At 36.1% G+C, this 19,347-nt stretch overlaps 1 protein-coding gene across 1 annotated transcript; it reads right to left on the bottom strand.

Annotated features, from left to right (window-relative positions):
• Positions 1-903: 903 nt before the first annotated feature.
• Positions 904-2,623, bottom strand: LOC142181209 (uncharacterized). Its single transcript, XM_075253937.1, has 2 exons — positions 2,225-2,623; positions 904-1,302 (listed from the first exon to the last, which is right to left on the bottom strand). Exons 1-2 carry the CDS (start codon positions 2,352-2,354, stop codon positions 1,097-1,099), a joined length of 336 nt encoding a protein of 111 aa, XP_075110038.1. The 5' UTR covers positions 2,355-2,623; the 3' UTR covers positions 904-1,096.
• Between the last annotated feature and the right edge of the window lie 16,724 nt (positions 2,624-19,347).

The raw sequence follows: 19,347 nt of genomic DNA, 5'->3' as shown, positions 1-19,347 counted from the left end.
GGAGAATATATTAATAAAACTTTTTCCTCAAGATCAAACTTAAGCATTGTTGGAATCTATTTCTTTGAAGATCAAATATCACACGACAATTTGTGTCATCATCTATTGGATGATTATATTAGTTTAGCCCTCAAATCAAAGAAGACAGGAATAAGAGCTTCAAAATAAGTCTAAAGTGCTATCAAACTTTTCTTGATGTGATACTTTTGCCATTGAACGAAAAAGAAAGAGATAATTATATTATAATCACATTAAAGACAAGATCAATGGGTACTAGTTGTATTCTCACATTTATTAAGGAACTAATTGCCTACATATGTTTCGTAATTCCAATTATTTTCTTCACTCGAATTTTGTTGCGAGTATATAAACATGTAATTGTTGTTAAGTTAATTAGTGTGTTTAGTATGACGTAAGTTATCTTCCACGACACATGCTTTCGAATGTTTAATTGGTAAGTGAAATATATTAGAAATATAATAATATTTTTAGTAATCCGAGAGTGTTATAATGAATTTTTTTGAATATTAAGCCTAATGATAAACCATATGTATTCGTAGAAGCAAATAATATAAAAAGGCAAGATAGTTTGACGGAAACTGACTTCTACACATAATGGAAGAAATCAATTTTTTTCCATTTTGGTGATAACGAAACATAAACAAAATGACTTCTTAATTGATAGTCCTTGGCTTTTTCTCTTGCAATATTTTTTTATATTTTTCGTTGGAATAGTCTCTTACCCTGTCTTCTATGTAATAAAATTAGGAAAAATGGGAGTACTATTAGTAAAACTTGTACCGTGTTAATGATAGATCAAGTTACATTTCACTTTGACTCATAATTATAACAACACAACATAAAATGATAACTATAACAACAATAATAATAAACGCAAGAATGTAATAGAAAAAAATCTCCTTTGATCCCAAATCTTTATTCAGTCAATATGTTATGCAAATAAAAATGAAATTTAACAAAAAGCAGTATCATTTCTTTTTTGCAAATATAACTACAAAATCACCATGATCGATCATCAAGAATATAATAATTACTGTACAAAATTGAAAGGAGATAATAAATAAATATTACGTAGTTAATTATAACCTCTAAGGGTCTTATTAAGGAGGATACCTTTGTAAAGAGCTTGCCAATTCAAAGGCATGGATTCCAAGCTCTCATCATCAGATGATTCTCCATAATTAATCCTATGCTTCCTTGAAATATGACCATCTTTGTTTTCAGAGCCCAATTCCACAACTTTATTGGAGAAGATAACCTTCTTCTTTGCTTGACCTTTATCTGATCACACCAAGGTAAATATCACCAAATAAATGGTTAGTGCTATTATTCTTTCTACGTCGTGAATCCGTATTTAAATAGATTTTGTTTCGGCCTAGCAAACTTGGTGAACTTCCTGTCTTCCGCAGTTGGAGGTTCAAACATCATCAGTAATATAGCATTCCCTTTTCCTCCCCCTCCGCGATATTATATATATATATATATATATATATATATATATATATATATATATATATATATATATTTTAAAATATAGTAGTTTATGATTTATTTAATTTCCCCTTCTTTTAGGCAAGAAAGTAATTCGAGTTCATAACGAGATTTGAACATAAGAGTATAAGACCAAGTATGATCAAAACTATCAAAATCTTAGATAAGAGGTTTGAACCAGAAATCTTAGAATATGGACAAATAAAAATAAGAACAAAAAGATACCGTAAATCTTTGCATCATCTAAAAGTCAACTTCTTTGTACATAGCTAGATCTGCTATCTCATTTGGCAAAACTTCTTTTTGATAATTTACATTTCGTAAAATTGATCTAATTAAGGTAATAAGTAGAAAAATATTTAAGAATTGGATAGGGGCAAATACTTAGTGTAAGTAAGTTTGTTTTATATATAGGAGGAAGAAAGCTTTATAAAGAGGGATAATAAAGATTGTTATTTTGACAAATCCAAATGACAAGAATAATTTGTCGTTCATCTAATGGCTTAAACTAAAAATAGTCGGCGGATGTATAATATATGTGTAATTCATGTATCACATATGTATAACTGTGTATAATTTGTATAATCAATGTATACCTGCTAAAAAATTATATAGTGAATCTGACCGGCTATTTGTGTTAAAATCAACTTTCTCAAAATTTTCAAATCTAAATATCACAAGCTCCTAAATTTAGGGAGAGAGGTTAAAATACCTATTTCAAGTTCCTGCAGCTTGTTCATGAAATCAGAAAGAAGGTGTTTATGCACTCTCATTGCAAGAAGGATCACACTTCCTGAAACTGCAAAAACAGCCACAAATGCAGATCCCAAAGATTTCTCCATTGACCTTTTTTTTTCCTCTTTCAAATTATGGTTTTCTTTCTTCTTTTTTTTTGCTTATCGAATATTTTGGGGGCAAAAATCAAAGGAAACTTTCATGAAAAACTACAAATGCAAACATTTTCTTGAGTTGGAAAATGAGGATATAATGAGAGAAGTTCATGTAATTAGATGGAATAATGGAACAGTAAACTTGCATTTAAATGGAATGGATCTGTCAAATAGACAATGAATTGTCAACAAGTTTTTATTTTCATTTTCTGTCGAATGCCAATATCTGTGGCATTGACTATTCTCGTAACTCTCATCAAACAATATAGCAAGTCCTTTTATTTTATTTGGGATTCTGAATCTACTTTACCCCCTAAATGTTAGTTGTATCTTAGAAAAAAATGAGGGGCCGTATAAATCGTAAATTCACACCGTAAAATTATGAAAAATAAAGGGTTAGGTAAAAGTGGAAAATCAGAGAAAGAGAGAAAGGGAGTCAACTGTGTGGAGCTGCTGATATGTGCATTTGTTTGGTGTGGCGTATAATTATGGGATATATGGCACTTGTTTGGAGAACGGATCTCGTTATTTAATAACAAAAAATTCAAAATAATAATAATAATAAATTCACATTAGTACATTTAAGAAAAGAGATTTTTACCTATATATAATACATTAGAAATTTATTTACCCTCACTATTTAAGTTTTAATTTAAGTACAAGTTGATATACAATTCGCCAATTATATACAAACTAGTCTCTCTACACGTGCGTTGCATGTGAATTATATATATATATATATATATTTTTTAATTTTAAATAATAAATTTAAATATACCAAAAGCTAGCATTCTCATATAATGTTAAGATCCTTTATGAATAAATTAACGTCAAACAAATATACTCTTCGACGGACTCTAAATCTGTTCTTCTAGACATTTTGATATTTTTCATATCCTTCATCAATACTAATATCAATTGGCTTGGCATAATTATCTTCTCAAGGGTGATTTCTCTTTTCTGCGTTAGTTTAAGCCTCACTATTCATGTTTTAAAGTATATGTCATGCAAACAATTGCAATTTCATCATATACACCTATATGTAATGAGTCATCCTTTATCTACCTATTAAAAATTAGGTAATCAATTAAATGATTACATTAGGGGTATGGTTCAATATATTTTATTTTATGTACTATTTAAAAGTATCAATTTCTTTTTCTTCAATAAATGCTTAGAGCTTTATATCTTCCTCTAGTTACCATGGTCCTTTCTTCACATTAGTTTAACACGGTAAGGTAATTTCTTCTTTCATCCCATTTAACTAAATGAGACTTATTTAAAAAAATAAGACTAAAATTCAAGAGCTTTTAATGACCAGTATATATATCACAAATTTTAAATGTTCATATATTTTGTTGTCCAGCGTAATACATAAATTATTAATATGTTATGCTTCTCTCAAGAGACTTCAGATTTATGATAACATGTCATTAATTGGTAAATAATATTTATGTAAACTTTATTTTTTACATGATCTCAAGAATATTTTTAAATATTAATTTAAGCTTAATTTATATCTTTCAACCTTGAAATTAATCATCCATAATATTTTATGCGTGCTTACAAATTGCGTATTAATTAATCATTTTTATTTGGCAAAAGAAAAAAATGAAATTAATTTATAACCATATGTTTTTTCTAGTCATCACATGCCTGCAAATTAATATATTTTAAAATTATAACATAATAAATATCTGCCATAACACTTGTACAGAATAAATTTCATAAATAACGAATGGTACATATTAATATAAAAATAAGTTATAAGTTCAGCGAAAAACCTGTATTTATTTTCGTCAAACTACTCCAATCTCTCCGAACAACGGCAAGGAAGAACATCATTTGAGCCAGAAAAACCATGTCATTTGACACGTTTGAAGATATTCGCTTTGTCACATCATTCATATCTTCGTTCTGTCACTTCATTTAATAAATAGATGAATATATGTAATTTTGTAATGTTAATCTTTCAGATAACCACACTAGAGATGAGAGATACTGAGCGAGAAGATTAACTTGAAAAAAAAGTTGAAATGGTTTATTAACAAACAACGTTAAAATTAGAACGGGTACATTGCAAGAATTTATGAAACTGTATTGGTGGTACTCTTATTATCTTTTTATACTCCTGCCAGAAACTCAATTGGTGGTACTCCTATTACCTTTTTGTACTCCCACAATCCTATATAGAGAGAAATGTGAAGAATTTTTTGTAGGCCTTTAGATTCAAGTTCTAACTCTTGTGTTGTCTCTCTCTCCTCTTTTTGCACTTCTTTCTCGTTGTGAGAATTTGGTGGAAATCCAACATCATCACAGTCCCTGCTTCTTGATACACATATTAAAATAGAAGGTAATTGTTGAGTGCATTAATGAACCGTTGCCTTCTTTTGTTATAAGGCTTCATAATGGTTTGAAACATTGCCTTATATGGTAGGCGTTAGTTTCTTCCTTTTTTTTTTTAAATTTAGGATAATTAATTTTTTTAAAGGGTAAATAGGTAATTTAACTTTTAACATAAGGTCTTCCCACTTTTAATATAGTATAGATTAGTATTAATGAGTATCTCTTTATTTTAAGAATTGAATAGGGAATATCAGTTATATCCACATCCCTTTATACCTACTCCGTCTCTCTCTCTCCTTCTCTATTATTTCCCCAATTTTTCTTCCTTCCATGTTCTCTGCTTTTTATCCTTTTAGATTCTATAGAGTTTTAATGGAATTCATCAATGGATTTCAATCGTTTTACTATAGAGTTTTAACTTAGCAATTTTCTTTTATGTTGCACAATTGGTGTTCGAATTGAAATTGCCAGTCAATAAATTTTGAAGGTATTTAGCTCTCTACTATTGACAGTCATTAAAAAGATTTGGAACTTTGAATTCGAATTTTGTTTTTCAAAAAATATTATTTGATTGGAGTAGGTGTTGTTGCAAACAATTGAGAATATTATTTGAAGTTTATATCTTAATTTTGAGGGTGTTTGGTGAAGATTATACTTGATTTTGGCTGAATTCAAATTGAAACTCGAAGAAGAAGAATAAGAATACATGACATACAAAATTGTGTTAAAGTTGTATTATAGTTGTATGTAATTTGTATTTAAGTTTTATTCTGTTGTAGTTATATATTTTTTTCTATTTGAATGTTGTATGAAAGTTGAAAAATAGGATTTAGCTAAGTGCTACACTCATTTCACAAAGCTATCAAGAAGGCGTTAATGGTGGAAAAAGAGCTCAAGAATTATGGAGAGGATTTAGCTAAGTGCTATACTCATTTCATGGTCCAAGTCCAAGTCCAAGAGGAGGTAGATTGTGGTCCAAGCACCAGTCAAGGAGGGCCTAAATTAGCGCCTAAATCAACTCACAAAGGAGCCAACTTGGTGCCGAAGTCAGCTCAGGGAGGGGCGGCCAAAACATAGGAAAAGGAGTCAAGGTCCCTTATTTTGTTTCCTAGTTTGTTAGGACATATTTGATGTTTTCCTAGGTAGTTAAGGTTTTGTTTTTCTTTTCCTAAGATTATTGGAATTACTTTCCAAGATTGACTTGGTTTTTGTTTCCTAGAGTTTTACCTTTTCCTATGGTAGTTGGACTTGTTGTCCAAAGTAGTTTAGGACTTTATTTCCTTGTTTTTTTAAGTAGAATTTCGTGACCCATTCCCTATATAAAGGGGTATCTTCTTTGCTTTTATATTCAGACTATTATCAATAAAAATTGTGAGATTTTTCTTGCACTCTTGTGTGTGGCTACTCTTGAATTTATTCTTCAACCTTCAAAACTCAACTTAAGGTGGTAAGATTAAACTCTTTTGAAATCTTAGATCACTTCTAGGTATTCAAGAAAGGTGATAAGTTTAGGCTTATTGTTGTTCTTGTTATTCTAAAGGGTCGGGTTTCACAATCTATCTCTTGTTTTTAATTCTCTACCAAAGGCGATTAGTTCTTTGTTAGCTAATTGTTGTTGTTAGAATTCAATTTCAAGAATAGACTTCTTGAATTCAAGAAACCCTTTCTTGAATTCAATCTATCTTTAATTTTCCGTCCTTTTCATTTCATTATTTTCTTTTAGCTTCTGCATGTTTCTTGATTTTCTTTAGTAATTCTTGAATCCCCTATCGTGTTGTTATCAAATGGTATCAGAGCAACAAAAACCAGAACAAAAAAAATGAAAATCAACCCCATCCCCCCAATAAAAAAAGTGTTATTGCTCATTATTATTTTTAGAATTCAAGTATTATTTGGTTTCCAAGTCAAGAAAGGAAACATGAAGAGGTGATCCTTGTTCTTGAAGATTAAGGAAACATCTTTCCTTATTCTTGTGGGTTTTGGGTTTCCTAACATTCTTTCCTTTTTTTTTCTACTAACCAATTCCTATTCTTCCTAGGTTTGGTCATTCACTTTTCTTTCTTTTTCTAACTCCATATTCTTATCACTAAGGGTTGTGACTAGTAAGGTTTATTAATAAATTTAAAGATTAACGACCAAGAGTTGCATTGAGTGGAAAAAGGCAAGAGTGGTGAGAACATCAGAGGGAAAAGCCAAATTGAGAGATATATATTGCTTTGTTCAGGATGTCTCGTACATGTAGTGATGATGAACAAAAGCTTCTTCAAGAAGCCGAAATCAAAGGAAGGAATGATCTCACCTTGCGAGCTATGCACCAACAATTTGAAAGTTGCAATTCCAAGAGATGAGGTGATGTTTTAAACGTCAATACCACACAAGAGGGGAGTGATTTGTCTGGTACCCAATTTTCTTTTAACTGAACTATAGAAGAACCTGGTTCTTCTAGGTGTTCCAACTACTACTGTTTGCGGAATAATAAATAAAGAAAATAAAGAACACAAAAAAAAATTCGTGGAAAACACCTGGCTCAAAAGGTGAAAAAATTACGACCTACTACTCAGTAGGATTTACACAAACTTCCACTAAAATTACTGAGCCAAAACAGCATTTACAGAACTCTTTGTAAACCTAAGGATTAACTCTAATCCCATTGTGGCACACAGCTTCAACTATTGCGACAACTTCAAGTTAACTCTAACTTGAACACCCTAAATACCTAATACAATTACTTCTATGAAAGCTGGAAGGTACAATGTAAAATCACTTGCTACAATTGAACTAGAATAAAAGATAGACATATGGAACTGGTACTATCTCGTTCAAGTAGCTTCAAGATTGCACACTCAAATCACACATAAATTGCTTGCAAAATCACCTTGCTCTTTTGCTCTCAATTTAAGTTTAACTTCTGCTTATGTGAATTACCTGTAAAAGAGAACAACACTGACATTTAATAGGTTAGTAATCATAGATTGATTAGGATTCAAATGCTACTCTTCTATCGTAGAAGATTTCAAGGTGATCTAAAACTCTAACACTATCTTCTTCCTATATTGTGTTCTCTTCATGTAATGAGTCTTTCTCTCCATCCAATATGCAACCTTTTTGATCAGATCAGGAGATATTGCTTCTCCTTCACGTGCATCTCACATGCAAAGGTGATCATAATTGTGCTTCACAAGATGGACCTGGTCCATGTCTGAGTTCTTTTGTCAATCTTCAAAACTTCACCTATTCTTGGGCTAACAAATTCCCCCTTTTTGATGATGACAAACTCTGTGATTTTTACTTACTTGGATCCTGTAAGAACTCAGCTCAACCATCAATACAAAGTTTAGAAAATTCACTTATCATCAAGGACCAGGTTAATTAGGTTATAAATATCACTTATTCAGAATGTGTAAAGCACAATATCTCTTCCCCCTTTTGGCATCATCGAAAAGTTGCATACAAAGTGTGATTCCCAGATTTTAATAAGTAGTCATGGCCACTGGGGCAACTGCAAGTGCAATCATGGTTTAATCATCAGTAATCAATCAAACATATTTAAACTATCAAGGAAAGATTAACATTGAACAAGAGCAAAAACAGTAGATATCATTGATAGAGGATATGTTGCTACCACAATCCATAACCAGAGAGCAAAAAAAACATTTAAAACATGAGTAAAAAAAGATAGAATCCCTAATCCGGGTCACTGAAGGTACTGGATAGATTCAGGAGACAAAGGCTAGAATTCCTAAGGCTTGGAGGAGCTAGAGGGTTGGTTTTGGGCTTGGAGAAGATTCAGCATATTATGAAGAATTCCATCATTCTTCTCCTTTTCCTTGGTAAGCTCAGTTCTGAGAGCATCCCTCTCAGATTCCACCTCTGCCACATGAGCCTAGCTATCTCAACATCCTTGGCTTCACATTCCTGAACAAGAGCCTTGACTTTACTGTTTATAGGAGTCTTCTTGGATGAACCATGTTCATTTGGGATGGCACTGACTAAATAGTCACAAGCAATCAGAGTGTTAATGCCAAAGTGATCCTTGCTTGAGGCCATTTCCCATTTCTTCAGAGGCACATTGCACCTATCCAGAATCGTAGTCAGAATAAAGCCATGGGGGTAGCATGAAACTTGGAGCCATTGATGACCCTGTCCAGCAGCTTAATGATGAAGGCAGGCCAATTAATTTGCCTTCCACTTTCCAGACACTCCATAAGAACTAGGTCCATATAATTTGCAATATGCCTTCTCTCTTGTCTAGGCAATAAGCATTTGTTGACAAATTCAAACAAGACCTTATGTTGTGGCCTCATTTCACTTTTTTGAACAGCCCTAACCTCATTCACATCTTCAGCGTCACAGAACCTCCTGGTAATTTCAAGGGCAGTAGGAAGGGAGTCCAGACAAGGCCACCTTTGCCTTGTATAGGCATCAAACCCTTCAGAGGGTATATCAAGGATCTCTTCTAGTTTTTCTGCATCAAAGGACACTTGAACTCCTTTCACCAGGCTGCTAACCTTGCCATCCTTAACCTCTGCATTTGCCATAAACTCAATGATCTCATTCCTGGCTAGCCTACCATCCATCTGAGGACCATGTCCTTCCACCCCTGAGCAGCTAAGGCATCCACCAGTCTCATCATTCCTGGTTCCACCAGGTTTTTTAGCAATCTACCCTTCAAAATCTTTCTTTTGCCAAACATGGCAAGCTTGTCTTATTCACCATCAGACTCATCATCTTATTCTTCTTCTTCTTCTTCTTCTTCTTCTCTACTCCATTACTCATCTTCAGAAATTCTTGTTTACTTTTCACTGCAGACCTTGTCCTCTTGGCTAATAAAGGTTTAGCATCCTCAGACACAGAGGGAGACTTCTTGGAAGAAGTCTTGGGCTTTTTGGGCTTGGGGGTCTGAGCCTCCACTGTTTGAACTTCCTCCTAATGGACTTGTTCCATATCCTCAACCTCCACAGCCTCTGAGGACTCTGAAACCTTCCCTTTTTCCTTTAGCCATCCTTTTCTTCTTACTCTCAGCAAGAGCCTTTTAGAGATCACTCTCACTCTGCTTCACCCTACTTCTTGTAGCTCTTCCCTTTGGCAATGAAATTTCAGTAGTTGTTGGGGATAAATCCTTTCTTTTCTTGGAGGGTTTAGGAGCACTGGGGATTTTGGTGTGGGAGTTCTTCGTTTCTTTGGATCATAACTTGCCCCAACCTTTTTCAACAGGTCTGCTAGGGTCTCTTCAGTAGATGAACTAGGTTCATCTCCTTGTATACTTAGATTAACTAACCCTTCACCAGCCTCACCAGATCCACTTTACCCTGACTTCTTGCCACTCTCATCTACATTTTCTTGTTCAACCCCACAGATAGCTTGCACAGACAAATCAGCAGTGGGTGAATGATGAACCACTCTTTTCCCATTTTCCCTCTCTTCACCACATACACCCTCTCTCTCTTTTTCTTTTCCAGATTTGTTTTACCTCCACTCCTTCGTAACTCAGGTAATTCTACATCCCTGATATGCCCAACCAGAAGAAACCTAGTTTCTAGATTTTCAGTCAAAGAAGAACTTACCTTAGAAGGGGATTCTTGAGTCTTCTCAGAGTTAGAAGACCCAGGTCCTTCCCCCTCACTAGCGGATTTATATGACTCAGAATCAGAGTTGGAGTCAGAGTCTTGGACCTGGCTTGCCTTCAATTTCTCATTTAATTTCTTTGAGAGAGCCCCAGACGCTACTGTTTTTCGAGCAAGCATTTTCACCCTTCTCAACCTGGGTTTGGGAGATGTACTAGGTGGAGGAGGGGTAGATGAATTAGAGGGAGTGGGTGGTGGAGGAGTTACAGGATTGTCTTGTGGGTTTGTCATGATCGCTGGTTTCTTGGGAGAATTGGTGAGTTAGAGTTTTGGAGAAGAAAGCAAGTGGAAGTGAAGAAGGATTTTTGACGGTTTAGAACTATGGAGATGGAAGGAGGTAATGATGTGTATTTAAAAAGAAATACACATTTAATGTATAACGACAGCCTTAGTAGTAGCCAATTAGAGGTCTAATCAACCTAAAATTTCAGGTTTGAATGGACGGTTAGGCTTCCCTAGATTTTAGGCAATATTTGTGGTTTAGAGTTCTAAGGCTGACGGAACCGGTTCAAAGCTAATAGATAGAATTTTCTAAGGAGTTGAACAATTGTAGGACATCTTCTCATGATTTAAATATTTATATTTCTAATTGTGCAGAGTATAGAAAACATACCTTAGCTTTCAGATGAACCCATACTGATGAACCAGGTTCTTCATTTAGAATTCTCTTGACCATGCCTCAATTTACCATAATATAGAAAATTGTGTAAGAGATCAGTGAGTCATATTAACACATGTCACGAGAGTATACTAATTACAGCATGAAGCTGAGTAAAGATTAATCTAGATATTTACACGTTCAGATTTCTTAGCCAAAAAAATAATTTTTTTTTCATTCAATTTTTTTAGTTTTTTTTTCATTGTGCATTCTGAGCTGGTCCTATTAGGTGATCGTAATCATACCTAATTCCAACCTGTTCCTCCCAAAGTTTTCTCTACTTAGAGCTTTAGTGAAGATGTCAACGATTTGTTTATCAGTAGCACAGAATTCTATGGAGATCAATCCTTTCTCATAGTTATCTCTTAAGAAGTGGTGTCTAACATCTATGTGCTTAGTCCTCTTATGATGAATAGGGTTCTTTGTCATACTTATAGCACTAGTGTTATCACAGAAGATATGAATACAACCACCTTCAATGACAAAATCTATCAGTTGTTGTTTGATCCACATCAATTGAGCACAACAAGAGGCAGCAACAACATATTCAGCCTCAGTAGTGGATAAGGCCACTAAATTCTTCTTTTTAGTAGCCCATGATACAAGACATGAACCAAGAAAATGAGCCATACCTGAGGTGCTCTTTCTATCCACAAGGAAACCTGCATAGTCAGCATCAGTATACCCTACTAGATTGAAATTACTACCTTTAGGGTACCAAAGACCTTCTTGACAGCAGTCAAGTGAGATTCCTTTGGATTATCCTAAAAGCGAGCACAAAGCCCTACACTGAAAACTATGTCAGGTCTACTGACAGTAAGATACAAAAGTGAACCAATCATACTCCTATACAACTTCTGATCAACAGATGAACCAGGTTCATCTATGTCTAATTTAGTGGCAGTTGCAATTTGGGTGTCTATTTCCTTTAAATCATCCATTTTAAACCTTTTGATAAACTCTTTTGCATATTTTTGCTGATGGATCATGGTTCCATTTGGGTTTTGTTTGATCTGTAAGCCGAAGAAAAAGTTAAGCTCACCCATCATACTCATTTCAAACTCACTCCCCATTAATTTGGCAAAATCCTTACTTAGTTTGTCAGTGGTTGCCCTAAATATTATGTCATCAACGTATATTTGTAATACAAGAAGATCCTTACCTTTTTCCCTCAAGAATAGAGTACTGTCAATTTTACCTCTTTTGTAGCCATGTTCAAGGAAGAATTTGGACAATTGTTCATACCATGCTCTAGGAGCCTGCTTGAGTCCATATAGAGCCTTGTCTAATTTGTACACATGTTCAGGACATTCCCTGCTCTCAAACCCTGGAGGTTGTTTAACAAACACTTCTTTTTTTAGGTAGCCATTCAGGAAGGCACTTTTGACATCCATCTGATGAAGAGTGAATTCCATGTGTGCTGCAAAGGCTATGAGGAGTCTTATTTCCTCCAGTCTTGCAACTGGAGCAAAAGCCTCATCATAATCTATACCCTCCTCTTGGCTGTAACCTTGGACCACCAGTCTTGCCTTGTTTCTTGTAACTGCTCCATCTTCATCAAGCTTGTTTTTGAAGACCCATTTTGTGCCAATTACTGATCTGTCCTTGGGTCTTGGAACTAGATGCCAAACTTGACTTCTCTCGAACTGATTGAGTTCATCTTGCATTACATTTACCCAATCTGCATCCTGCAAAGCCTCAACAACATTTTTAGGTTCAATAAGAGATAGGAAATCATCAAAAGCACACAGATTCTTTAATTGTGATCTAGTTTTAACTCCAGAGGATGGATCAGTAATTATGTTCTCAATGGGATGAGAACTTTGATACTTGTGAGGTTTCACAACCAACTGATTTCTGCTTGATGTTTCTCCCATATTTTGTTGCTGAGGAACAGGGTCATGAACAAGTTCTTTTAGGGAATTGGCTTCAGTTCCTCTTTAATCAGTTCCCCCTGTCAAGTTGCCCTGGATGGAAGAATATGTTCCATCACATGTTCCTTCTTTTGGTGCCACTTTAGCTTGAGCTGAGACTTCACTCAGATCTTTTACTAGCCCAATAGCTTCATCTTCATGTTCCTGCCTCTTAGAAAGAATGTTAGTTTCATCAAACACTACATGTACACTTTCTTCTACACACAAAGTTCTTTTATTGAACACTTTATATGCTTTTCTATGTGAAGAATATCTCAAGAATGCCCCCTCATCACTTCTGGGATCAAACTTACCTAGGGAGTCCTTTCCATTATTGTGCACAAAGCACTTGAATCCAAATGCCCTAAGATGGGATATATTTGATTTTCTCCCTTTAAGTAACTCATAGGGAGTCTTCTTTACAAGTGATCTAGTCATGCATCTATTTATGATATAACATGCAGTGTTTACAGCCTCTGCCCAGAAGCTATGGGACAGTTTACTAGAAAGAAGCATAGTCCTACCCATATCTTCAAGAGTCCTATTCTTTCTTTCAACTACTCCATTTTGTTGATGAGTCCTAGGGCAGAGAAGCTATGATCTATACCATGCTCATCACAAATTCAGCAAACTTAGCATTTTCAAATTCAGTTCCATGATCAGCCCTAATGGATGCAAGTTGATTACCTAGTTGTTTCTGAGTTTTTCTAACAAAGGCAGCAAACATGTCAAATGCTTCATCCTTAGATGTTAAGAATAGTACCCAGGTAAACCTATAATAATCATCAACAAGTACCATCACATATTTCTTACCACCTCTGCTCAATGTTCTCATTGGACCACAGAGATCCATATGAACCAGTTCCAACGTCCTGGTTGTGCTTACCATTTTCTTGCTTTTAAAGGATGATCTTACATGCTTCCCCCTTGCATAGGCCTCACAAACTTTGTCTTCATTGCACTTGATGTTAGGTAACCCTATCACCAAATCCTTGGAGACTAATTTGTTGAGTTGATTCAGACTTGCATGACCAAGTCTTTTGTGCCACAGGAGGGGATCATTGTCCAACACACTTAAGCAAGTGAGTTCTTTTTTTGAAAGAGTGGAAAAATCTACAATGTAAATATTGTTAACTCTTTTTCCCTGCAAAACAATCTTGTCAGTGGTAAGGTTAATCACAAAGCATTTGGTAGAGGTAAATGCTACAAGGTTACCTCTGTCACACAATTGTGATACACTGATTAGGCTATATTTCAAGCCATCTATCAAGTAGACATTCTCAATGGAGTGTGAGTTTGTCTTACCTACCTTTCCAACCCCAATAATCTCACATTTCTTCCTATTTCCAAAGGAGACATTACCTCCTTTTAAGTCCTCAAGTGAAAGGAACTGGTTCTTGCTTCCAGTCATATATTTTGAGCAGCCACTATCCATGTACCATATTTGGCTACTTCCCTTCACTTGGGCCTGCAAAAAGAAATCAGGGGGTTAGTCTTAGGAACCCAAACTAGTTTGGGTCCCTTTCTATAGGCAAAAGGGTAAATCAAATTCCTTTTAGCCCACCTAGGCAACCTATTTTTCTCTTGAACAAAAGCTTTGTTCTTTTGACTGGCCTTTTCTTTTGCATTACATTCATTTTTGTAATGACTAGTCTTGCCACAGTGTGTGCAGATTTTATTTTTAGGAAGAGTGAGGTACTTGCTTTTGGGGTCCCACTTAGGTTCTTGTGCCCCATAGCCAAGTCCTCTCTTGTTGCTACTGTGATATTCTTGTAGCCAGGATAGTGCATCAGAAGCCTTATTTCGTTTGCAAGTTCTATCTAGTTCATGTTTTACCTTCCTTAGGTCTTCTTTTAAGACTCTTATCTGCTCATCTTTCCTGTACAACTCATCTTTTATTTTTTCTAGGTTTTCTTCTAAGGTGAGATGTGTATGATCAGCTTTCTTCTTACATGTTCCTAATTTTAGTTTTAAATTTTCAGACCTAAGTTCTAGGACACTGGTGTCAAGTTCAAGAACCTGGTTCTTCAACTCAGTATTTTTACTGTCACTCTCATTAGCCCGAGATTCTAGATTTTTGCACTTGGCTTTTAAGATCACACACTCCCTAGACAACTCTTCCTTCTTATTGTTAATTATCGCAGACTCATCGATGAAGTCCAGCAATAGTTTAGACAACCTTTCTTTAGACAGAAATTTAATCTTGTCTTTGAGATGAAGGACACTTACCTCTTGTTCATCATCTGATTCTCCGATGGCCATAAGTGCTTGTTCATCTCCAGCTTCATCTTCTGAATCCTCATCTAATGTTTCTCCCCAAGCAGCAACCATAGATTTAAGTTCACTTGTTAGTGTTGTGAACCTTGTGTACATCTCCTAGATAGTTTCTCCTTCTTTAATAGTGAAATTCTTATATTAAGAGTATAGCAGTGTTCCTCTTGATCTCTTTAATTAAGGAGTTCCTTCATGAGCCACTTGTAAAGTGTCCCATATCTCCTTAGCAGTGGTACAACTTTGTATCCTACTGTACTCGTCTGGACCCAGTCCACACACAAGCCATTTCTTGGCCTTGGCATTCTTCTCCTATTTCTTTTCTCCTATTTCTTCAAGTCTTCAGCAGTGCAGTCAGCTCTTATCTTTGGCACGTCTACTCCTTCAGCATTCTTCTTTGTAGTCGCCAGGGGACCATCAGTGACTATGCCCCAGAGTTCATAGTCTTCTCCTATGATATGATCTCTCATCCTGTTCTTCCACCAAGAATAGTACTGACCATTAAAGAGTGGAGGCCTAGCAGTGGATTGCCCTTCCTAGTTTCCAGGTGGTGCACTCATCTTGATCTTTTCCTAAGGTGTTAACCTCTTCAAGGATAACCCGCTCTGATACCAATTGATGTTTTAAACGTCAATACCACACAAGAGGGGGGTGATTTGTGTGGTACCCAATTTTTGTTTAACTGAACTATAGAAGAACCTGGTTCTTCTAGGTGTTCCAACTGCTACTGTTTGCGGAATAATAAATAAAGAAAATAAAGAACACAGAGATTTTTTCGTGAAAAACACTTGGCTCAAAAGGTGAAAAAACCATGAGCTACTACTCAGTAGGATTTTCCCAAACTTCCACTAAAATCACTGAGCCAAAACAGCATTTACAAAACTCTTTGAAAACCTAAGGATTAACTCTAATCTCGTTGTGGCACACAGCCTCAACTGTTGCGACAACTTCAAGTTAACTCTAACTTGAACACTCTAAATACCTTATACAATTGCTTCTATGAAAGCTGAAAGGTACAATGTAAAATCACCTACTACAATTGAACTAGAATAAAAGATAGACATATGGAACTGGTTCTTCTATCTCGTTCAAGAAGCTTTAGGATTGCACACTCAAATCACACATAAATTTCTTGCAAAATCGCCTTGCTCTTTTGCTCTCAATTTAAGTTTAACTTCTGCTTATGTGCATTACATGTAAAAGAGAACAACATTGATATTTAATAGGTTAGTAATCAGAGATTGACTAGGATTCAAATGCTACTCTTCTATCGTAGAAGATTTCAAGGTGATCTAAAACTCTAACACTATCTTCTTCCTATATTGTGTTCTCTTCATGTAAGGAGTTTTTCTCTCCTTATCCAATATGCAACCTTTTCGATCAAATCAGGAGATATTGCTTCTCCTTCACGTGCATCTCACATGCAAAGGTGATTATGACTGTGCTTCACAAGATGGACCTGGTCCATGATTGAGCTCTTTTGTCAATCTTTAAAACTTCACCTGTTCTTGGGCCAACATGAGGGACATCATTGTTGAGCAAAATATTACAATAGCTGAACTTAGGAGGGGAAATAATGCTAGACCCCAAGCTAGGAGAAATGTACCCGTTCCCATTGTAAATCAAGAAAACCCTATCGATGATTTTAATAATGGTATTGATTTTGATAGGGTAGGAAGAGAAAGGAGGGGACAAAGAGGAAGACTAGAAGATGATAATATAAGTAGTATAAAGATGAAGATGCCATCTTTCAAGGGAACAAGGGATCCAGACTTGTACCTTGATTGGGAGAGAAACGTGGAAGCCATCTTTGACTGCCACAACTATTCAGAGGGTAAAAAGGTTAAACTTGCTGCTGTTGAGTTTTTTGACTATGCAACAATCTGGTGGAAAATGCTTTCTAGGGTGTCACGGCCCTAAATCCGAACCCGTTCGTGATGGCGCCACTAATTCTAAAACGTAATAAATAATCCCAAAGTAAGCAGTTAATAGTACAGTTTGCGGAAAATAAATCCAACACAGCCTGACACCGGGGTGTCACTAGTCATGAGCATCTATCAATTCTAACACAAGTCTAAAAAGTATACAAAGCTATTACAAAGTCACTAATAAGGGAAAAGAAATGAGATAAGGGGGAGAAGCACAAGAGTGCGGACGCCAAGCAGCTACCTCGTGAACTCCGAAGTCAGCCGGGAGCTCTCAACTCTCGCTAGCAGGATCAGCAACGCCTGAATCTGCACAGGGGGTGCAGGGAGTAAAGTGAGTACTCCAACTCAATGAGTAATAATCATAAATAAAGACTGAGAATATGAAATCACGTAAGGCACATTGCAGGCTATAATGAAGTAGTCAAAACCAGTAAAAACAGTGAATCAGTGAAGATACATAAAATCACTTTAGTTCGGTTTAAACATCAAAAATGCCTTTTTAATAATTAAGCAAGTAAATGACAGGCAATTAGGAAAAATAAACACATAAAGAATCGCCCCTCGGGCAAAGTATCAACAAATTCGCCCATCGGGCAATATCTCAGGAACAATACCAGCCCCTTGGGCTATATCTCACATCACAATGGGGCGCTCACTAGGGGTGTGCAGACTCCTGGAGGGGCCCTTATGACCCAAGCACAATATCAAGCCATCTTGTGGCATCATCACTATGCTCTCAGCCTCATATCAACAGGCTACCTCGTGGCGTACAAATCTCAGGCTCTCAGCCTCATAACCATAATCAGGTGTTTCCTCACAACATAGGCCATCGGCCTTACTCAGTCAAAATCCTCATAAGCCACTCGGGCAATAGTAAACCATGATTCTCAGCCCAAAATATTATTTAAAAGATCATTTAAGTGTTAAAGCAGAGTAAACATGGCTAAGTTATGAAAAACAGTAGAATATGGCATGACTAAGTTCAAGTATAAAGTCAAAACAGTGAGGAATTATCAATAAAAATCCCCTAAGGGTTCAAATAGTTGGCACGAGTCCCAAATATGGCATTCCGCCCAAAACATGATGATAGCAAATAGATTTCAGTCAAATACGCGGTAAAATAGTCATTCGGGACGGACTAAGTCACAATCCCTAACAGTGCACGGCCCCACGCTCGTCATCAAGCATGTGTGTCACCTCAATATAGCACAACGATGTACAATCTGGGGTTTTATACCCTCAGGACATCATTTACAATCATTACTCACCTCAATCCGGTCCAAACTCTAGCCCGCGATGCCTTTGCCCCTCGAATCGGCCTCTACTTACGTCGAATCTTTCCAAAATCAGAACCACGACGTCAAAATATGCTAAGGGAACGAAGTCCAAGCGAAAATATTCAATTTACAACATAAATCTCGAAATTACCAAAACCTGACCCCTGGGCTCACGTCTCGGATTCTGGTAAAAATCACATCAATGGATTCCTTATCACTCCCCGAGTTCATTCATACCAAAAGCATCAAAATCCAACCACAGACAACCCCTCAAATCTCAATTTCTAGGTCTCCAATTTCAAGCCTTAGTTCTTTAATTTTAGGCTTAATTTCCATGATTAATTAGGTAGATTTCACATTAGAATCGAGTATTAAGTCCATGAATCTTACCTCCAAGTGTTTCCCCTTCAACCCCTCTTCAATCCTCTTTAAAAAGCTCCAAAATCTCTCAAAAATGGTGGAAATAAACCCCAAAATCGCGGACAAGACGACTATTTAAACATTCTGCCCAGGCCTCATTTCCTTCTTCGCGAACGCGGTCAATGCCTCGCGTTCGTGAAGCACAAATCGACTTTGACCAAAAATGTCCTCTTCGCGATCGCGACCTGCCCATCGCAAACGTGATAGTTCCTCAGACAACTCTTCGCGAACGCACTCCCTCTCTCGCGAACGCGATGAACAACTCGACCTCAAACCCAGTTAACCAATTTCCTCTACACGAACGCGGAGCCTCCCTCGTGAACGTGATGCACAATAATCCAACCCTTCACGAATACGGAGCCTTCCTCACGAACGCAAAGGCTAAAATCTCTTCCTCCTCAACTAACCCTTCGCGATCGTGGCTCCCCTCTCGCGAACGCGAAGGTCATTTGTCTGCAACACTGAGCAGCAAATTTATGCACTTTTCCAAAACATGAAATGGTCCGAT

Source organism: Nicotiana tabacum, chromosome 5, assembly GCF_000715075.1.
Source record: "Nicotiana tabacum cultivar K326 chromosome 5, ASM71507v2, whole genome shotgun sequence".
NCBI lineage: Eukaryota > Viridiplantae > Streptophyta > Magnoliopsida > Solanales > Solanaceae > Nicotiana > Nicotiana tabacum.
This window is presented reverse-complemented; position numbering and strand designations above follow the sequence as displayed.

Bases quoted from the DNA above. Each gene is read 5' to 3' on its own strand.
- LOC142181209 (XM_075253937.1), bottom strand. From the start codon at position 2,354: ATGGAGAAATCTTTGGGATCTGCATTTGTGGCTGTTTTTGCAGTTTCA. The intron at 1,303-2,224 runs GTATTTTAACCT...TGGTGTGATCAG, and splicing joins GCTGCAGGAACTTGAAATAG to ATAAAGGTCAAGCAAAGAAG.